Source organism: Thermobia domestica, chromosome 16, assembly GCF_964235325.1.
Source record: "Thermobia domestica chromosome 16, izTheDome1.hap1.1, whole genome shotgun sequence".
Lineage (NCBI taxonomy): Eukaryota > Metazoa > Arthropoda > Insecta > Zygentoma > Lepismatidae > Thermobia > Thermobia domestica.
The window spans coordinates 181636362-181652732 of record NC_137469.1 but is presented as its reverse complement, the minus strand read 5'-3'; the positions used below and the strand labels follow the sequence as shown (position 1 = coordinate 181652732).

The 16371-nt window shown below is 36.4% G+C and overlaps 1 protein-coding gene across 4 annotated transcripts in view; it reads left to right on the top strand.

Moving 5' to 3' along the window:
• LOC145673531 (uncharacterized) overlaps positions 1–16371 on the top strand; it is a 326206-nt gene that overhangs the window by 5326 nt on the left and 304509 nt on the right. For all 4 annotated transcript variants that reach the window (XR_014128780.1, XM_081743322.1, XM_081743320.1 and 1 more), the window contains exons 2-4: positions 7157–7395; positions 10000–10265; positions 15415–15653. Coding sequence is in view for 3 of the 4 variants with exons in the window: in XM_081743322.1 (XP_081599448.1) it covers positions 7157–7395; positions 10000–10265; positions 15415–15653 (744 nt within the window). In the remaining variant the exon portion in view is untranslated. The remainder of the gene's footprint in view (positions 1–7156; positions 7396–9999; positions 10266–15414; positions 15654–16371) is intronic.

The window sequence follows — 16371 nt, the reverse complement described above, 5'->3', positions numbered from 1 at the left end:
AAACCTTATATCCCTAAACATAATTTAACTTATAAAATCTCAAATTCCTCTACCTTCTAGCTAAAAAATTAAAACCATGGGAGAATAGTGACACTCCAGACGCCGTTCAAACCCAAGTTTAGGGGGAGGAGGGAAATAACATGTTCAAAATGATCAGTATCTCGAATCCGTAGTTTTCGGGATCTCCAAACTGATTGGTAACAGTCCTGATGACATTTAAGCCTAAGTTTAGGCAAGAAGAGACATGGCAGTTGGCACAGAATTAGCAGAGAGGTTGCTCTTCTTTATTTATTTCACTAATTTCTTTACTTTCAAATATTGTTCCGTCACTACGTACTCAATGCAGTTAAAACTGATTGAACAGGTGATAAAGTCATAAACTGAATTTCGACAATGATTGATTAACGTTAATGTCTCATCAGGGTGGAAAAAAATCATTTTGTTAATTTTTTTTTTATTTAAATCGATTTTTTGATTTAAATCAAATCTTTCTCCTCGTGTAATACAAGTTGCGAACTGAAGGGAAAAAACACTAAAATTTAGTATTAAATGTTAATTATGCCATTTAAGTGAAAGTATTGGGGTTTAATTTTGAATTCATCCCCAATCGTCAACCTATTTCAATCCCAATGTTTCTTATGCATTATGGAGAAAGTACAGGAACGTTTATCAATATGACTTTTTTTTTTTTTTTTTTTTATATATATAAAAGTTACTGATATTTGGCAGGGCCATATTTAAAAAAAAAGTCAGAACTAGCTAGCGGCATGACATACATGTAAAGTACATACATTTCGACTAAAATTAACTAACTCCATAGCCTATAGAACCCGGAGGTGCAATGCCGCGCTCACAAAAGCTCTTCACTGACTTCTATCCTCAGCTAACTAGATCCAGTTTCTACTTTGTATTTCTATTTCTACGAGATTCATTTTAATATTGTTCTCTCATTTGCACCTAGGTCTTCCTAATGGTCGTTTTCCGATTGGTCTTCTAGTCAAGACTGAAAGCGTTTCTACTTTCTTCCATTCTAGCTACATGACCCGCCCACCTAAACCTCCTAGACTTGACGACCCTAACAATGTTGGGTAAACCGTATAAATTATGTAGTTCCTCGTTATGAAGTTTCCGCCATCCCCAATTCCCGTTCCTCTTGGGTCCGAATATTCATCTTAGGATCTTGTTCTCAAATACTTTCAGTCTATGCTCTTCCCTCATAGTAAGCGACCATGTTTCGCAACCGTACAGAACAACAGGCATGATTATCTATTATATAAAAGAGAACGTACAAAATCCTTTGTTACCTCATCACGCTAATACGGCTGAACCAATTTCTTTTATTTTTGGGGGGTTATTAGGATTTGGACCCTAGATGGTTTTTATCATATCACTTTAATTTTTAATTACCAGTGTCTTGAGATAATTGACCATTCAAGTGTCCATAACGTACAAATCCTTTGTTAGTTATTCATCATAGGTAAAAATAAACGTATTTATATGCAACCCGCATGACCATGGAACTCGGCGGGTTAACATAAATGACAGGCGATATAATGTTAACATTTACTGCAATCTACTATGGTTTTTATCATATCACTTGAAAGCGAAAACTTCCGGGGTGACCGCAGCGAAGCGGGGCGGGTTAACATAAATGACAGGCGATATAATGTTAACATTTAATGCAATCTTCTATGGTTTTTATCATATCACTTGAAAGCGAAAAAGTAAAAATTATCTAAGTAACAAAGTTTATTGCGTTCCGGGGTGACCGCAGCGAAGCGGGGTGAACGCTGCTAGTTATTTTATATATTTTAAGCTTCAAATTCCCCACAGAATTCGCGACGAGAACAGATTTTGAACTGAATAATAAGACGAATTCCTTGCTTTTAGTGGACATCGTGAATATCGTTTTCGTCTGGTAATATTGATCCTAGATACTTGAAAGTATCCACTTTATCAAAAATATTATTGGACATTTTAACGCATCCAAAATTTCCTGTATTACAATCCCGAGGAACTTCTATGTAGGGGAGAGTTCCCGATATCGCACCGGGTTTGTAAATCGCATCACCCCTAGTTTAAAAAGAATCGTAGTACTAACAAGCCATCTAATAGTTAAATTAAGTACTTAAACATATTTCCATAATTACAGAGTAAAGTGACGACGTTCAGTAAGTTATGTGTGTGTGCAGTTGCAGTACAATATAATTGGAGTATTCCTTACTAATTTTCGGGCTATTTCACAGTAGAATAGGGATTATGGCAAGAGAATTAGCTTATATTTCAATAAATACAGTAGAGCGTCGATTATCCGAAGTAATTGGGGGACATGGGTGTTCGGAAAACTGGTTTGTTCGGATAATCGAACTGTACATGTTTATTTGCCAAAATGAAGTACTGTACAGTAAATTTATTCATAAAAAGAAGTATGCTGATTGTTGAAACACAGCGACTGGCGGCTTGGCCGGTCAGCAGCGCCTTATGAAGGCCCCATTAGAAGCAATGTTCCGCCAGCGGTGGCTCAGTGCGGCGACTACTGTGGGAAACTTGGTTTGGGAGTGAGGAGGATGATGGACGGTAGGGTGGGAGAGTAACAGGTGCGAGCGAGTACACAGTTCGGTTAAGCGGTCGTTCGGTTGACCCAGCACGGATAGTCGACGCTCTACTGTAATAGTAAACAAAATACCATTAATATTATAGTGACAAACTCAAGTTATTATTTTTTTTTTTTTTTAATTTGTGAGGTATGTAAAGAATATTTTTTTTTAAAAAAAATGATGTAGTTTTCCAAATCGCACTACTACCGTGTATCCGAAATCGCACCAGTGCGATTTTGGCTCCCATGATGAATTGTTTTTCGGTTACAATTCACACAAGGTGGGCATATGGCAATATGGAAAATGGTCTCCGGAGTCTATGAATCGTGCTTTGAAAAAATATATAGAAAATAAAATGACGCTGCCCAGCTCAATAGCAGGAGAAAATAGAACTACCAACATGCAACCACAAAGGACAGAAGTACTCTCCTCAAGTCCTTACAAAAAACATCTTGAATAATAACGGCAAAGGCAATCAAGAGTATCCAAATGTGTGGACAGATCTAATCTTTCTGAACCGTCAGCTAGATCTGTATGTGCTTCAGGAAATCTTAACACCAAAAAGTGTATTCGAAAAGTAGATACATCCAAATCACGATACTCCGAGCTACATATTCTCAGTGTTTCAAATGTGACTATTGAAATCAATTAACAAGATTGGTTTTGCGTCCTTTGTCAACAAAATTTAGTCGAAGATATGGTACAGAGTATTTTGTGTAAAGTCTGGATACATGAGTCTTGTGCGGGTATTTCAGATGAACGTGCATTCCAATGTGATTTTTGTGCACATAAGGTGTAGCTGTCTGTTTTCCATAAATATACATAATTTACGTTTCATAGGATTATGGACAATATTGCTCATCGGATCAATAATATGGATATTTTTTCTTTAATGATATGTTCTTCTTCGTATTAATAACACTGAGATAAAAGAATGTGATATATCATAGATATATTAATTTGTTTTACTTCTAGGTTGCATTTCTACTTAGCTTATTTCTAAGGTGTTATTTCTGTGCTCGGTTATTTACATTGCAGTATTTTTCTCTTTAAAAATGTATTATACCTAAGAAAATAATGCGATATTCCATGGAAATAATGATTTGTTTTACCCATATGCATTACTGTAAAATTTGCATGTATTCAAGTGGCGGTGCGACTTTGGCTTCACATGGTGCGATTTGGGAAACCTGTTGCGTAAATCGCATCAATCGCAGCCTTCTTAAATAATATCATTTTTATCATGATAATGATAAGATATCGTTATGGAGTCACTGTGAAAGAATTGGAAAACTATAATCAATACGATCAAAAAATCATTTAAATTTCTTCAGAAGTTTCGAATTATAACAATTTATGTAAAAAGTGGTGCGATTTTGGCTACTCTCCCCCATTTAGTACATAAATTTCGCCTAAAAGTTTTATTTTTTTTTCGGAGAGGGAATCGGACCCCTCTAAACACGCCACTATTATCTGGAAACACAATTAGACGTGGACACAAAAGAATTTTCGTCTTAAATGTCCATGGTGATTTCCCAGTTGGAATAGTTAACGGTTTAATAGCCCTATGTTACTAAGAGAAGAAAGTAGGATTCACACGTTACCCGTTCAAAAGGGGATTTTCCCTAGTCATCCTTTGCATCCTTTCTCGTTTTCATACTGTGCTATCGTACATTTGAGTCTCATTGTATTATGATTATTATCTTCTATAATCGAAATAACAGAACAGAAACGGAATTTTACTTCTTTTCTTTTTAAATTAATTTATTTCGGAATTTGATTTAAATCAACGATTTTTATTTAAAAAATCAAATGATTTAAATCTTGATTAAAATTGTGATTTAAATCAGACTGATTTAAATCAATCCACCCTGTGTCTCATTACTATGCAAGGCAAGTAAATCAATTCAATTCAGTCAGCACTGTAATGCTTTCCCCCTCAAGGTTATATTTCAGCTACACATTCTAGCACCAGACGCATCATTGTCCAAAGGATTCACCATCCTAGAATCAAATTTATGATTCAAAGTCGAACGCCACTGGGAAATTGGTCATTAGAAGCGGATGAATTTCTAGAAGATTTATTTCGACAATTCTGCTGATCCAGATCACATTGAATCACTCAACATGAACCCTGTTTACTGTTGGATCATCTCGCAAACCACCTGATCATTTTATGCACAGTCCTAACATCTCGACACTGGTCAACATTATCTCCTAATTTGAATCTTTCCGGGTAAAAGTTTCTTTTTCTTTTCTATCTTTTACTAATGTGGTGAAATTCTTGTTTCTGTTCATTACTCAAGCTGTCCAGTCTGGCCAGTTTCTACCAATTCGAGTAACGTTCTTCCCCGTAGAACTGCCTCTCTGTTTTCTTGAGATTCTTACAAAAACGGTAATATCACGGTACGTCATGCAAGTATTATACACACAACTTAGAATTCATAAATAATTGTGAAAAAGCATTGTGAATATGATATTAAGACATATAGCATTTCTTGAGGTATGTTTATCAATATGACGTAACATTCCGATGATTCTAGAAAGTCCACACACAGGATCTCTTCGCTCGGCGAATTACACTGAGAATTAGCTGCCCAAGAGCAACCAAAAAACTCGAGTTGTGCATCCAGACAGTGTTGTCCAGATCATGACTCCTTTACTAGCTAAACAACAAGCCAATCTCAGAAAGTAATCAAACTTCGTTACTTTTTCGACTTTATTATTATTATTATTATTATTATTATTATTATTATTATTATTATTATTATTATTATTATTATCGAAACTAGATATCAATACCAACGTTAATTATACTTTCGTAACAAATTCTCTAGTGTTTTATAAACATGTTTTATATATTCTTCTTGGTATCCTTTTTGTAGCAGTCGATACCAACATGCTGGATCGCTAGAGGTATCAGGATTTTTGAGCCGATTCAATATTATTACTGGATGCTAATCAGGAAAGCAGAAAACAAAAAGAAAGCCCTTAATGAAACTTTAGTGGGATACGTGAGCACGTTAAATGTTTACAACATTATACACTATTAAATGTATGACATTGAGTTCTATTATCCAAATAAGTGTAAAACAACTTTAGTTCCTAATTTGCTCATTCTGTGATTGAACGATTCCAGTTATTATTGATCACTTTTAACGAATCCATAGGAGAAGGAGAGATTTTGTCACACCTACTTAATCGTAAACTTACTGCTCAAAATCTTTAAAAATGCAGAAAAGAACTGTCTGAGTTAATCTTTTTGTCCTCTTCATCAAATATACTGCTTTTGGCTGATGCCTGTTAATTCTTTAGAGTCATTAACTTTGTAGATGATTCTTCTTTACTGCAAGCTGACATAGATATACTAAGTAACTGGTGAACTACCTGGAATTTAGCTTTAAACCCCAACAAATGTAAATCTATCCTTTCTATCTCATTAAAAAAGAATGTATCTGTTCAGACTTACAATGTCAACAATATATCTATTAAACTTGCGTCATCTCTAAAAGATGTAGGTGTTGTCTTTGATGGAAAACTCTGCTTTACGGATTACATCTCATCGATTTCATCCAGAGCTATGAAATAACTTGGTCTAGTTTATAGAATTCCCGAAATACAAAGTCTCCCTGCCCTTATTCTGTTTTATAAGGCTTATATTTCCCCGATCGTTGAATATTGTTCACCTGTTTGGAATATGGCAGTACCTACTAACCTTTCACGCATTGACTCGGTCTTAAACTTCTTTATAGCCATAGTTAGATTTAGAATTCCCGAGTTACATGACCACACGAGACAAGAAATAATGTCTTTAATGAACCCCAGACAACTGACGTCGAGCTGTAGACCTACTTTACCTGTATAAGATTATCAATGATAAAATTGATTGTGAATTTTTACCATCACAGACTAACTTTAGAGTCCCTCCCCGGCGAACTCGTTCTCTTAATCCCCATAACAAAACATGCCGCGCCTGTGCAGAAAAATTGCCAGAGGATTAAAAAAAATAGCCAACAGAAAAGTATAGAAACATGCCTCCTATGTGTAGATGTCTTTAATAGACGGACCATTCGCATAAATATAGTTTGAACTGTTTTTTACGTCGCGTAAAGCGTATTTTTAAGAATCACAAGTGTTTCTTCTGCAGAAAATTGTTGCAGAAAGCTTTTGACTTACAAATGCTCATCGCAGAAAGACAAAGAAAGTTCTGCCATCGGGCTCTTAATATACTAAGTTACGAGACACCTAGAATATCATTTGTCTTATAGACCAGCGCATGATTACAATGGATGTAATATTTTTACTTCTGAACGGAACTTTAGAACACAGCTAAAGAGAACATTGTAAAGTTACAAGTGAACCCTGTTTGTTTGTATTTCTTTTTTTTTTTTTTTCTTGTTTTTATTTCATTTTATTTATTGTTGTTATGTTGTTCAGTTTCAGTCAATTGGCTTAATGCTGTATGAAACTCTGTGAATAAATAAGTTGTATTTATTCCTTTCAGGACCTATATTTAATAGGAAACATTAATTAGAGTGCATGTATTTAATTTGTTGCAGGGTCAGTTAACCAATGCGTCCAAAGTTACAGTTGTTATTGGGAACGAGGCGTGTGACCTAGATTCAGCTGTCTCATCGCTGGTGCTTGCACTTCTTATAGATGCAACCAGGAGCGGAAAGAATGATGATGAGGTTGTGTTGCCAGTGTTAAATATTCCGCAATGCGACTTGCCTCTGAAGACAGAAGTGATGTTCTACTTCGAGGAAAATGATGTTCCCACAGATTTGCTTATTTTCAGGTTGGTTAAATTGTTTTCTAAGTTCCGTTAGTTCAGAAATAAGCGATGAACTAATAGGTAATCGAGTGCATCAACAGCTTATTTGTTACATCAATTTGATGTCGAGAGCTTAAATACCAAAAGTTCATATAGCATTTCCATTTAATCAAAAAGATACATTGCCAGTGCTATAAAATAAATAAATAAATAAATAAATAAATAAATAAATAAATAATAATAATAATAATAATAATAATAATAATAATAATAATAATAATAATAATAATAATAATAATAATAAGAACAAGAAGAAGAAGAATTATAATGATCTTTATTATGAACTAATTTTGAGGATATTCATTTATTTTATGTATTGGACTGAAAATCCATTTCGTTTCTTTTTTCTTTTGTTTAAACATTACAATGGATCCATCGTTCACGTTTGAACCTCACCCATTGGAACTATTCTGATAACATATTCTCACATGCCTTTCTTATAACGTCATGAAAATGTTCAGCCAATAAGAATACATGTACAGAAGAAATGAATAAAAATTCGTATGTTATGAAAGCTTTTAGGCTTCATTTTACGCCTGGGTTCTAGACTCATTGGCGGGGTTTCGTGAGAGAAGTAGGAAGCGCGATTCACTACACTTTAAGATGGTCGTTTAACTTAAAGACTGGCATCATGTGTCGTGGTTAATTTTTCTGTTATTAGAACTTTCTTTATTCATTTTCTTAATCTTTGTGTAAGAATGTAGAAAGCTAAGAACAACAATAATAGCTATAAGTATGATAAATTGCACCATGTATGTGTTTAATTCAGGATTTCTCCTCTCTGCATGTTCTGTGTGTAATAGTTTGTCGTAATGTGTTTTTATCTGTGATTGTTTAATCCTGGTTTATTGTGATTGCTTGTGATGGATTTGGAACAAGACTTCGTTTGTTGGAATCACGCCAGAATTTGCAGGAAAACAGCATTTGTATGCATTCAGGTTGACATTAGCAAAGCTGTCAATGCACGGGTGCTGAACGGATTCCAAATTCGATTCCCGAGCTTGGTTATCACATTGGTTTCTTTTGCCATCCACAGTAATCATTATACAAGAAACGAATAATCAATAATTTAGTAGAAGTTGCAATATTGTGTTTAGCAAGCCCGTTACGCCTTACAGCTTTCTTCGTACTACGTTTATTTGGAGTCTAACGAGCCTTCAGAATCAATGCTACATGAGACGTGGATTAACGTGGGATTCGAGAATATGAGCTTCTACGATAACCAAATCCTAATCTCTCACGCCAAACAAAAGTGCTGACCGTTTCGTCATGAGAGAATCTCGTATTTGACGTTAGTATTTTGTTTTATTCAGCAAACCGATAAAGTCTCTCCACTATTTCTTAGCTATTACATTTACATTAAACAGAAAACTTTAGGAAAAGTGGAATATGAGACAGTTAAGATGTTTCTTTATACGAGGGACGATCAAAAACTAAGATTACAGGACCGATATTTCTGGAGTTTCGTCTGTTATAGAGGATTAAGGAGTGTGCAGTAAGTTTAATACATGAATAGTTGGCAACAGTGCAGAGTTTCAGGCACCCGTATGTAAACACAATGGCGGCTTGTTTGGAAAACTGGTGTCACAAAGAAGTCCACTCACTTGTTCGATTTCTTTGGGTGAAACATGTAACCGTGGCTGAAATTCACCGGCAGCTGGTAGAGATTTACGGCCAGGACTTCGCATCGAGGACATCATCTTCCTTTACGACAACGCGTGCCGACATATATCCCAGAAAACCACCACGCTGTTGAAGCAGTTTCGCTAGGACATCGTTGACCACGCTTCCTACAGCCCGGACCTCGCTCCAAGCGACTTTCACAGGTTCCCGCGCTTGAAAGAGCATTTTGGAGGCCGTCGCTTTGCTTCAGACGAGGTGGTAAAACACTTCATGAGAACGTGGCTGAACACGTAAGGACAGGAGTTTTACCAGGAGGGAATTTTCAAACTCATCCCGCGATGCGATAAGTGCCTCAACCGATATGGAGACTATGTCGACAAATAATCTAATGCAGTGTTTCTCAAAGTGTGGGTCGCGGGCCATTCTTTAGTGGCTCGCGAGAAGTTTTTCCCTTTAATTATGAAAATTTTATTTTGATGCAGAAACATCTTGTAAAGTACTATTCAGGAAATGAAAATTGCAAGCGTTTGTTAATGACGTGAAAAGTAAGTGGTTACTCAGAGCTGCCCTGTTGTATAGTCAGCAGAGATGCTTGGTTAGGATGGAAAAAGAGTGAGTGAGTCAAAATCTCTCACGGGGTAAGGCATTGCGTCGGGAGTACTGTTAGCTGTGTGTTACCCTTCTATGGAAAAATTAGAGATGTGATTTTCAAAATTTAATTGCTTTGAAATACACCACCATTACGTAAAAGTCAATGTGTATTTGAATAAAAGGAGGTGGGCCACAAAATACTTTTTAATATTTAATGTGGGTCGCGGTCTGTTGTATTGATTGTATAAAATAATGTATATACGTTTCATTGCAGGCTCTGTAACATTACTTTCTTATTATTCGTCGTATATTGTGTATATTGATGTGTTGACGAATAATCTTGATTCCTTTCAGAGATGAAATAGATTTGCATTCGCTGCATCGTGCGAAGAAGCTGAAGTTAGTGTTAGTTGATCACCATGTTCTTTCTGCTCGCGATGCAAGCCTCAAATCCTCAGTAATCCAAGTGATCGATCACCGCCCAAGAGAGCCTGGATGGCCGTGGGAAGGCTGTGATGTTAGAATTCAGCAGGTTGGCTCCTGCTGCACTCTCATAGCAGAGAGATTACTTTCAATGAAACCAGATTTATTAACGGAACAAGTTGCAATGCTTTTATATGGTAAGTCATAATTATATCTAGCAACTCATTTAACACTGTACTTACATGTATTTTGATGATTAATTCACTGCAGACGGCGAATATTTTTATTTTTACTCATAAATATAAAAAGAAATAAAGAATAAACCTTAATACTTTCGTAAGACGATAACAGTGGTAATAATGAAATCGTATAGAAGCGATATGTTTCTGTTCTGGAGTCTTCTTGTTCACCTCAACCATAGGTTGGGGGCAACATGGAAATTTTAAAACTTTTCTGTGCCTTGGGAAAGCTGTTCTATACTTTGATAAGGTCTCTTCTTCGTAATTGCATTTAGATATTCTATCCGTGGTCTTCCTCTTCTGGGTTTTCTTGTATCAACACGGTGATCCAATCGGTGTGCCAAGCATACTGTTTCTTCTTTTTCCTATTATCTTCATGATCTGTCGTCCTTCATTAGCTTCCTTTGGTATGTCTTCATTCCTTTTCCTTTCGGTCCATGATATGCGCAGCATTCTGCGCCAACACCACATTTCAGATGCTTCCAACTGGGATATTTCAGCTTTTCTCAGTGTCCACCTAATTGCGAATAATACTTTAATTTATTTTAAATATGGATTTAACATCCCAACAATAGGTTCTATTTCTGCCTTTATCCCTAGCCAGACAAAGATTCTTGGAAATCTAACACTTCCCTTTTTCATCACTGAATGACACAAGTTAGAAACAATCAGAGACTGATTTTTACATTGATTCCCCGTCTCAAAAATGGATTTCATATACTCCCTTATCTGGGACCCGATTAGATCCCCAACTTTCAAAACGGTCAAAGCGCTCAATAGCAGAAGTATTCAAGTACCAATCGCCGTAAATTGAGAGTTATAAACAAGGAACTATATCGAATGAGTGTAACGTCACTTGGTTAGCACAGCCGCATACAACTAAGAACGATTGTGTGTATTTCTCTATTGTCTGCGTTTTACTGTATATTAACTAATCTATTTTGTCACCACTGCGAGTTACTTATATCTTAAACATTTCTCATTGGTACGAAGGGCTTAAATCCGATCAATCGAAAAAAAAAAAAAAAAAAATCACTAGTGCATGTGCTTAAAAATGGGGATTCCTCGTAGGTTACGTATTGTTTTGTCTTTCGTCTTGTTAAGAAAAGTTAGCCTATCATAAACTCCTAATATTTAAATTTCATCCATATTAAGATTTGAAGAAATTATCTTTCTGAAACACTAATTTTTTTGTAAGAAAAATTGCATTGGTAGCAAAAAGAGTTTGTCTTGCATCAAATTGATGTTGAGCCATAAATTCTAATGTTACTTTTTAGTCTTTCTTTCTTTAAATTCCGTTTTACTTTGTCTCCTTTGCCTAATGCTATACGAAGTTTTTCGAAATGTTCTTTTAAACGAACACATTCACAAATAGAAATGTTTCAATTTTTTTCAATAGATATATGCAAGTGCTTCAGGGAAAAAGGTTCATTTTTTTTTCTGTGTTGTGAATATGATGTTCATGTGCACTTGTGAAATGGGAGTGTGTTTATAATACAACGTATCTAAGATGAAAAGAGTAATTAAAAATTCGGTCTAAACTACTGCATCGTTTTCACGAAAATTACACATGAAAAGAGCGGTCTTATTCCTCACCGATTTGTATTCGGCAATACGGATAATTGGGTAGCCTACGAAATAGCATTCGTGATGTTTCATCAAAATCGTACAGCTTTTACGTTACATTGGGAACACGTGTAGTTTCTGGCACGTAAGATGTGTGAAGAGGTAACACCGAGAATATATATGCTGCACACGTTACTGTTATTAATATTAATACTTGTTAGGTGATCGCCTATAGCACGACAGGTGGGGGTAGAACGGAGACATGTACTGAAGCGGGTACACGGTAATAGTGATTAAAAGGAAGACTTTCAAGTGGCCAAATTGTAATGTACGAGTATTTGCCGCAACTTAGATGACTAGTATGTTATGACAGTCTACATAACTCATGGTAAATCAACATTGGCGAAGATTAACACTGATAGTAAGGTAAACTTCACTGACAGAGAATTTTCTCCAAAGACCATAAACAGAATGCAGAAGTCAATCATCATTTGAAACAGTCTTTGTGATAATTAAGAAAAAATTTAAATTAAATATTTCAGTTTCACCTCCCACAGTTATGCCGGCTAAGCTAAAGGAGAACGTGATTATGAGAAAAAATGGAATAAAGACAGTGGAAGAAAACGGGAGAACCCATAGAAAACCCACGCACACAGTGTTTGTCCACCACAAAGTTCACTTGGCGCAAGATGGGATAGAACCAAGAACACCATGCACTAGAGGCGAATGCTCTACCACGGAGACACCGCGACCCTGTAATAATTAAGAGTCCGATGCGAGGTGCATACATAAATATCCGGTTGAAATTAAGAAACCCTGTGTATTAATGCCAGTAACGCTGTAGCGCGAATGAAATGGTACAAAAATATGCCGATGATTGGAAACGCATTTCGAACAACAACGGACGCCCAAAGGTACTTGGAACTGTCTTCTCGTTATCACGGCTCTAAGGTTGTGTTGTATTCCGTGCCTCCTCTGATTACGCTTATAAAATTAGAATGCATTATTGCCTGTTACATGCGAACATTTTATTTGGCCACGAGCATCGAATGGTCCAGATATTATTTCCGCCAATCCGGGATCTATTTACTGTGGAGTTGTATTCCATGTGGTCGGGATCCTACGTTAAACAATAGGCCCAGGTCTCACGTAAGGAACGCTAATTTCCAATCCAAACGAGTAACCCAAATTGATTTACAAAGTTTAAAGGCATGGTGTGACATCAATAAATTTACATTAAATTCACTCATGCAAAACTCCTTCGTTTACTAGAAAAGAAAAAAATATATCAGTTATAACTACTTTGTTGGTGTATAAACTAAATGTTACTTTAAACCGATCTGCCGTAGTATTAGCCGAGAACGTATAAGAATGAAATGAAGTCTTTAACGTCTCACAATTATGTCATTTAAGCTAAAGAAGACGTATGATTATAAAATAATTCGTGGAATAATAATGTAGGAGGAAACTGGAGAACTCCGAGAAAATCCGTAAACATATTTTTTCCGTGTTAAACGCTTGCTAATATTACCTTGTGTTTGACAATGTGGAAGGGTGTATTACTATTCAGGACCTATTCCCGATCGGTGGGGGCGCGGTGGCTCAGTGGTAGAACGTTCACCTCCGGTGCTTGGGGTCCCTGGTTTGATCCCAGCTCGCGTTGTGTGGATTTTGTGATCGACAAACGCCGTGCTTGTGGGTTTTCTCGGGGTTCTCCCGTTTCCTTCTACTTTCTTCATTTCATCATTTCATTCATTTCTTATTATCACCGTCTCCTTTAGCCTAACCGGAATAATCGTGGGATGTAAAACTAAAGATTTCATTTCATTTCTATTCCCGATCGGTAACAGCACTGCTCACCACTGACAGATACACATTATTTATATATTCTAATGAAGCAGTATGTAGCATATGAGATATTCCCATTTTAAAGTATATATACTGTTTGTATGCCTTCTTTTCTTAAGTTCAAAATCGTGTAGATTTTCTCCATGCCGGGTGATCGGCTTAAGCTCTTCGTACCAGAGAGTAAAGTTTACTTTGTTTACTTTATTAGTAAGTGGTAATGGTGAAAAAATGAATTAATTAAGGTGTGCTGTGAAATGTGGACTAAAGCGGAACACATACGAGCCCAGCTGGTTATATGCGACTGTGCTAACCAAGTAACGTCATACTCATTCACTGAAATTCTCCTGCTTCCAGCTCTCAGTTTGCGGTGCCTGCTGCGTGAATCCTTCTGCAATTAAGCGTTCTGACTGTTTCTTTTGGCGTTTGGGCGATTTGACCGTATTTGTGGGCGACTTGACCATTTTGAAAGACGGACACTCTCACCTTTCCTCTAAGAATGTACCACTTCCGGTTAAAATGATAAGAGATATTGGGATTCTTTAAAATAAAGATGAACATATCAAGAGCGAACGCCTTTCCGCCTTTATGCCGCTATTGGAGACGGAATTTATGTCTTTCAATTCACAGAGAAAGCGATTCTTATCGGTACAAGTAATGAACTGACACCTGAACCTGCAGAACATGTTCTGTTGAACAACCTGTGCCAGCAAGATCATATATTCGTGTTTTTTTGATCGCAGTAGCTGATTCTTTCGCATTATATTCAATTTTTATTTATGGTGGATATTGAGTGGTGGATATGGTGGTGAGATAGATAGATAGATATTTGTTCATTTACTATTTGGTATCCCATGCTGTGCTGTATAGGATATGGAGCGTCCAACAGGTTGCATATGTGACCATGTGGCTAGTGCCATTGGACTAATTGACAATTGCGAGAAAAGTAAGTGCATTACTCTTTCAGGAGATTACACTTCCTGTTGTACGAGAAGAAAGCAAACTTGTAAAATTGATAATAATCAGAGATTTTATAATATCGTTTCGGAAGGATAGAGTATCTTCTTTTGAGTGTCCTGAATTAAATTAATTAATTTTTAAAGGTTAGTTGTTATACTAACCCAGTTCCCTTTAAATGACTTTGTTCCTTATCGTTGTTCAGGAATACTTCTGTATTCGCGAACAATACATACTTTTAAAATTGCTGTAACTCCCTGGTTTTATAACTAATGTGATTTTCATTTACGCGATTCGAATAATAACATTTGATTCATAAAATATTCTCTAAATACACTAAGCCGTGTTAAACATTAAATACTTAAGTTCGTTAAATGAAATGGATGAAATAAAGAAGAGGGACGAAGAATGATTAATGCGTGGATAATCACAAGGCATTTGCTGAGTTGATGCGTTACAGTGAAAACTAAGTTCAAACATCACTTATACCAAATGTTTGTGTTTTCAGGATATTTACATTTTCTTTCAATGGAATCTCGAATTATGTGGAGATATATAATTATGGGACGTAAAAGGAAAGTAAATAAATGTGTAAAGTATAATCTCACGTTTAAATGTTGTGATCTAAACTTATATTCAGCTGAGGAAAACAAATGTCAAGTGTCGCCGTGCAATATATGAAGTTACCTTTAGACCTTATACAACTTTCGTTTCACTAATTGATAGTTGGATGTTGCAGGACCAATTTTGCTCGACACCGCTTGTCTCTCAGAGAAGGCTGGAAGAGCCACAGATTTAGATCATAAGATATCAAAAGAGCTTGGGAAGTTCATGACCTTCTCTTCAGCCGAAGAACTGTATCGCCTTCTAAACGCTGCACGCTCAAACATGAGTGGTTTAACTCCACATCAGTTGCTCACTAAGGATCTCAAAGTTGTCGAAGGACTGCCTATAGCTTCTCTCCCTCTGCTCATAAAGGTAAGTTAACACTGCTGTTGTTTTACAATTGGGAATGCGATCAGCTTCCATAAATTGTTCTTAAGACTTAAGAATATTTTGGAAGTGAACTAAAGGAGTAATGCATTGGATTTCCAAGATGTGCACCAGTTAATCCTAATAGAACTAATAATTTGGAGCTATTATTTCATTCTTAAAGCTTCCACATGGCTATGTGGATAGCGTACGCGCTTTTGGAGTGGGAAACCTGGGTTCGATTTCCAGCAGGAGCTCGTGTGGTTCGGATCTCACGTTAGTCTGTAGATCCACGTCACATATAGCTTTGCTACTGAACGAGACGCTGAACTCAAGTCAAATCCAATCCAGGCTTGTTTCATTGTCTGATGTAATTGAAAATATGCAGCACAAGATTAAAATTTCAGCAGTTGGTGTTTTATCTATTTACCTCAACAACAAAAAGTTACATCTTTTACTTGGACGATCTTTCTTCCTCAATACTAACTTCCTTTAGGCGTCATATAAATAAATCAAATGTTTATCAAGAGGACTGTTCTGTTATATGTGTTGATGTTCCTTTGCACTTGATAGACTTCGCCTTCGGTGCGAGCGGTCTCGGGTTCAATTCCCGGTGGAAGCACTCGGCCGAAAATGTGTAAAACGGTTTTTCAGGCCAGCCATCCTGAATAAGGTTTTCCTGGGTTTTCCTCATTCACACCAGGCAAATGCTGAGGTGGTACCT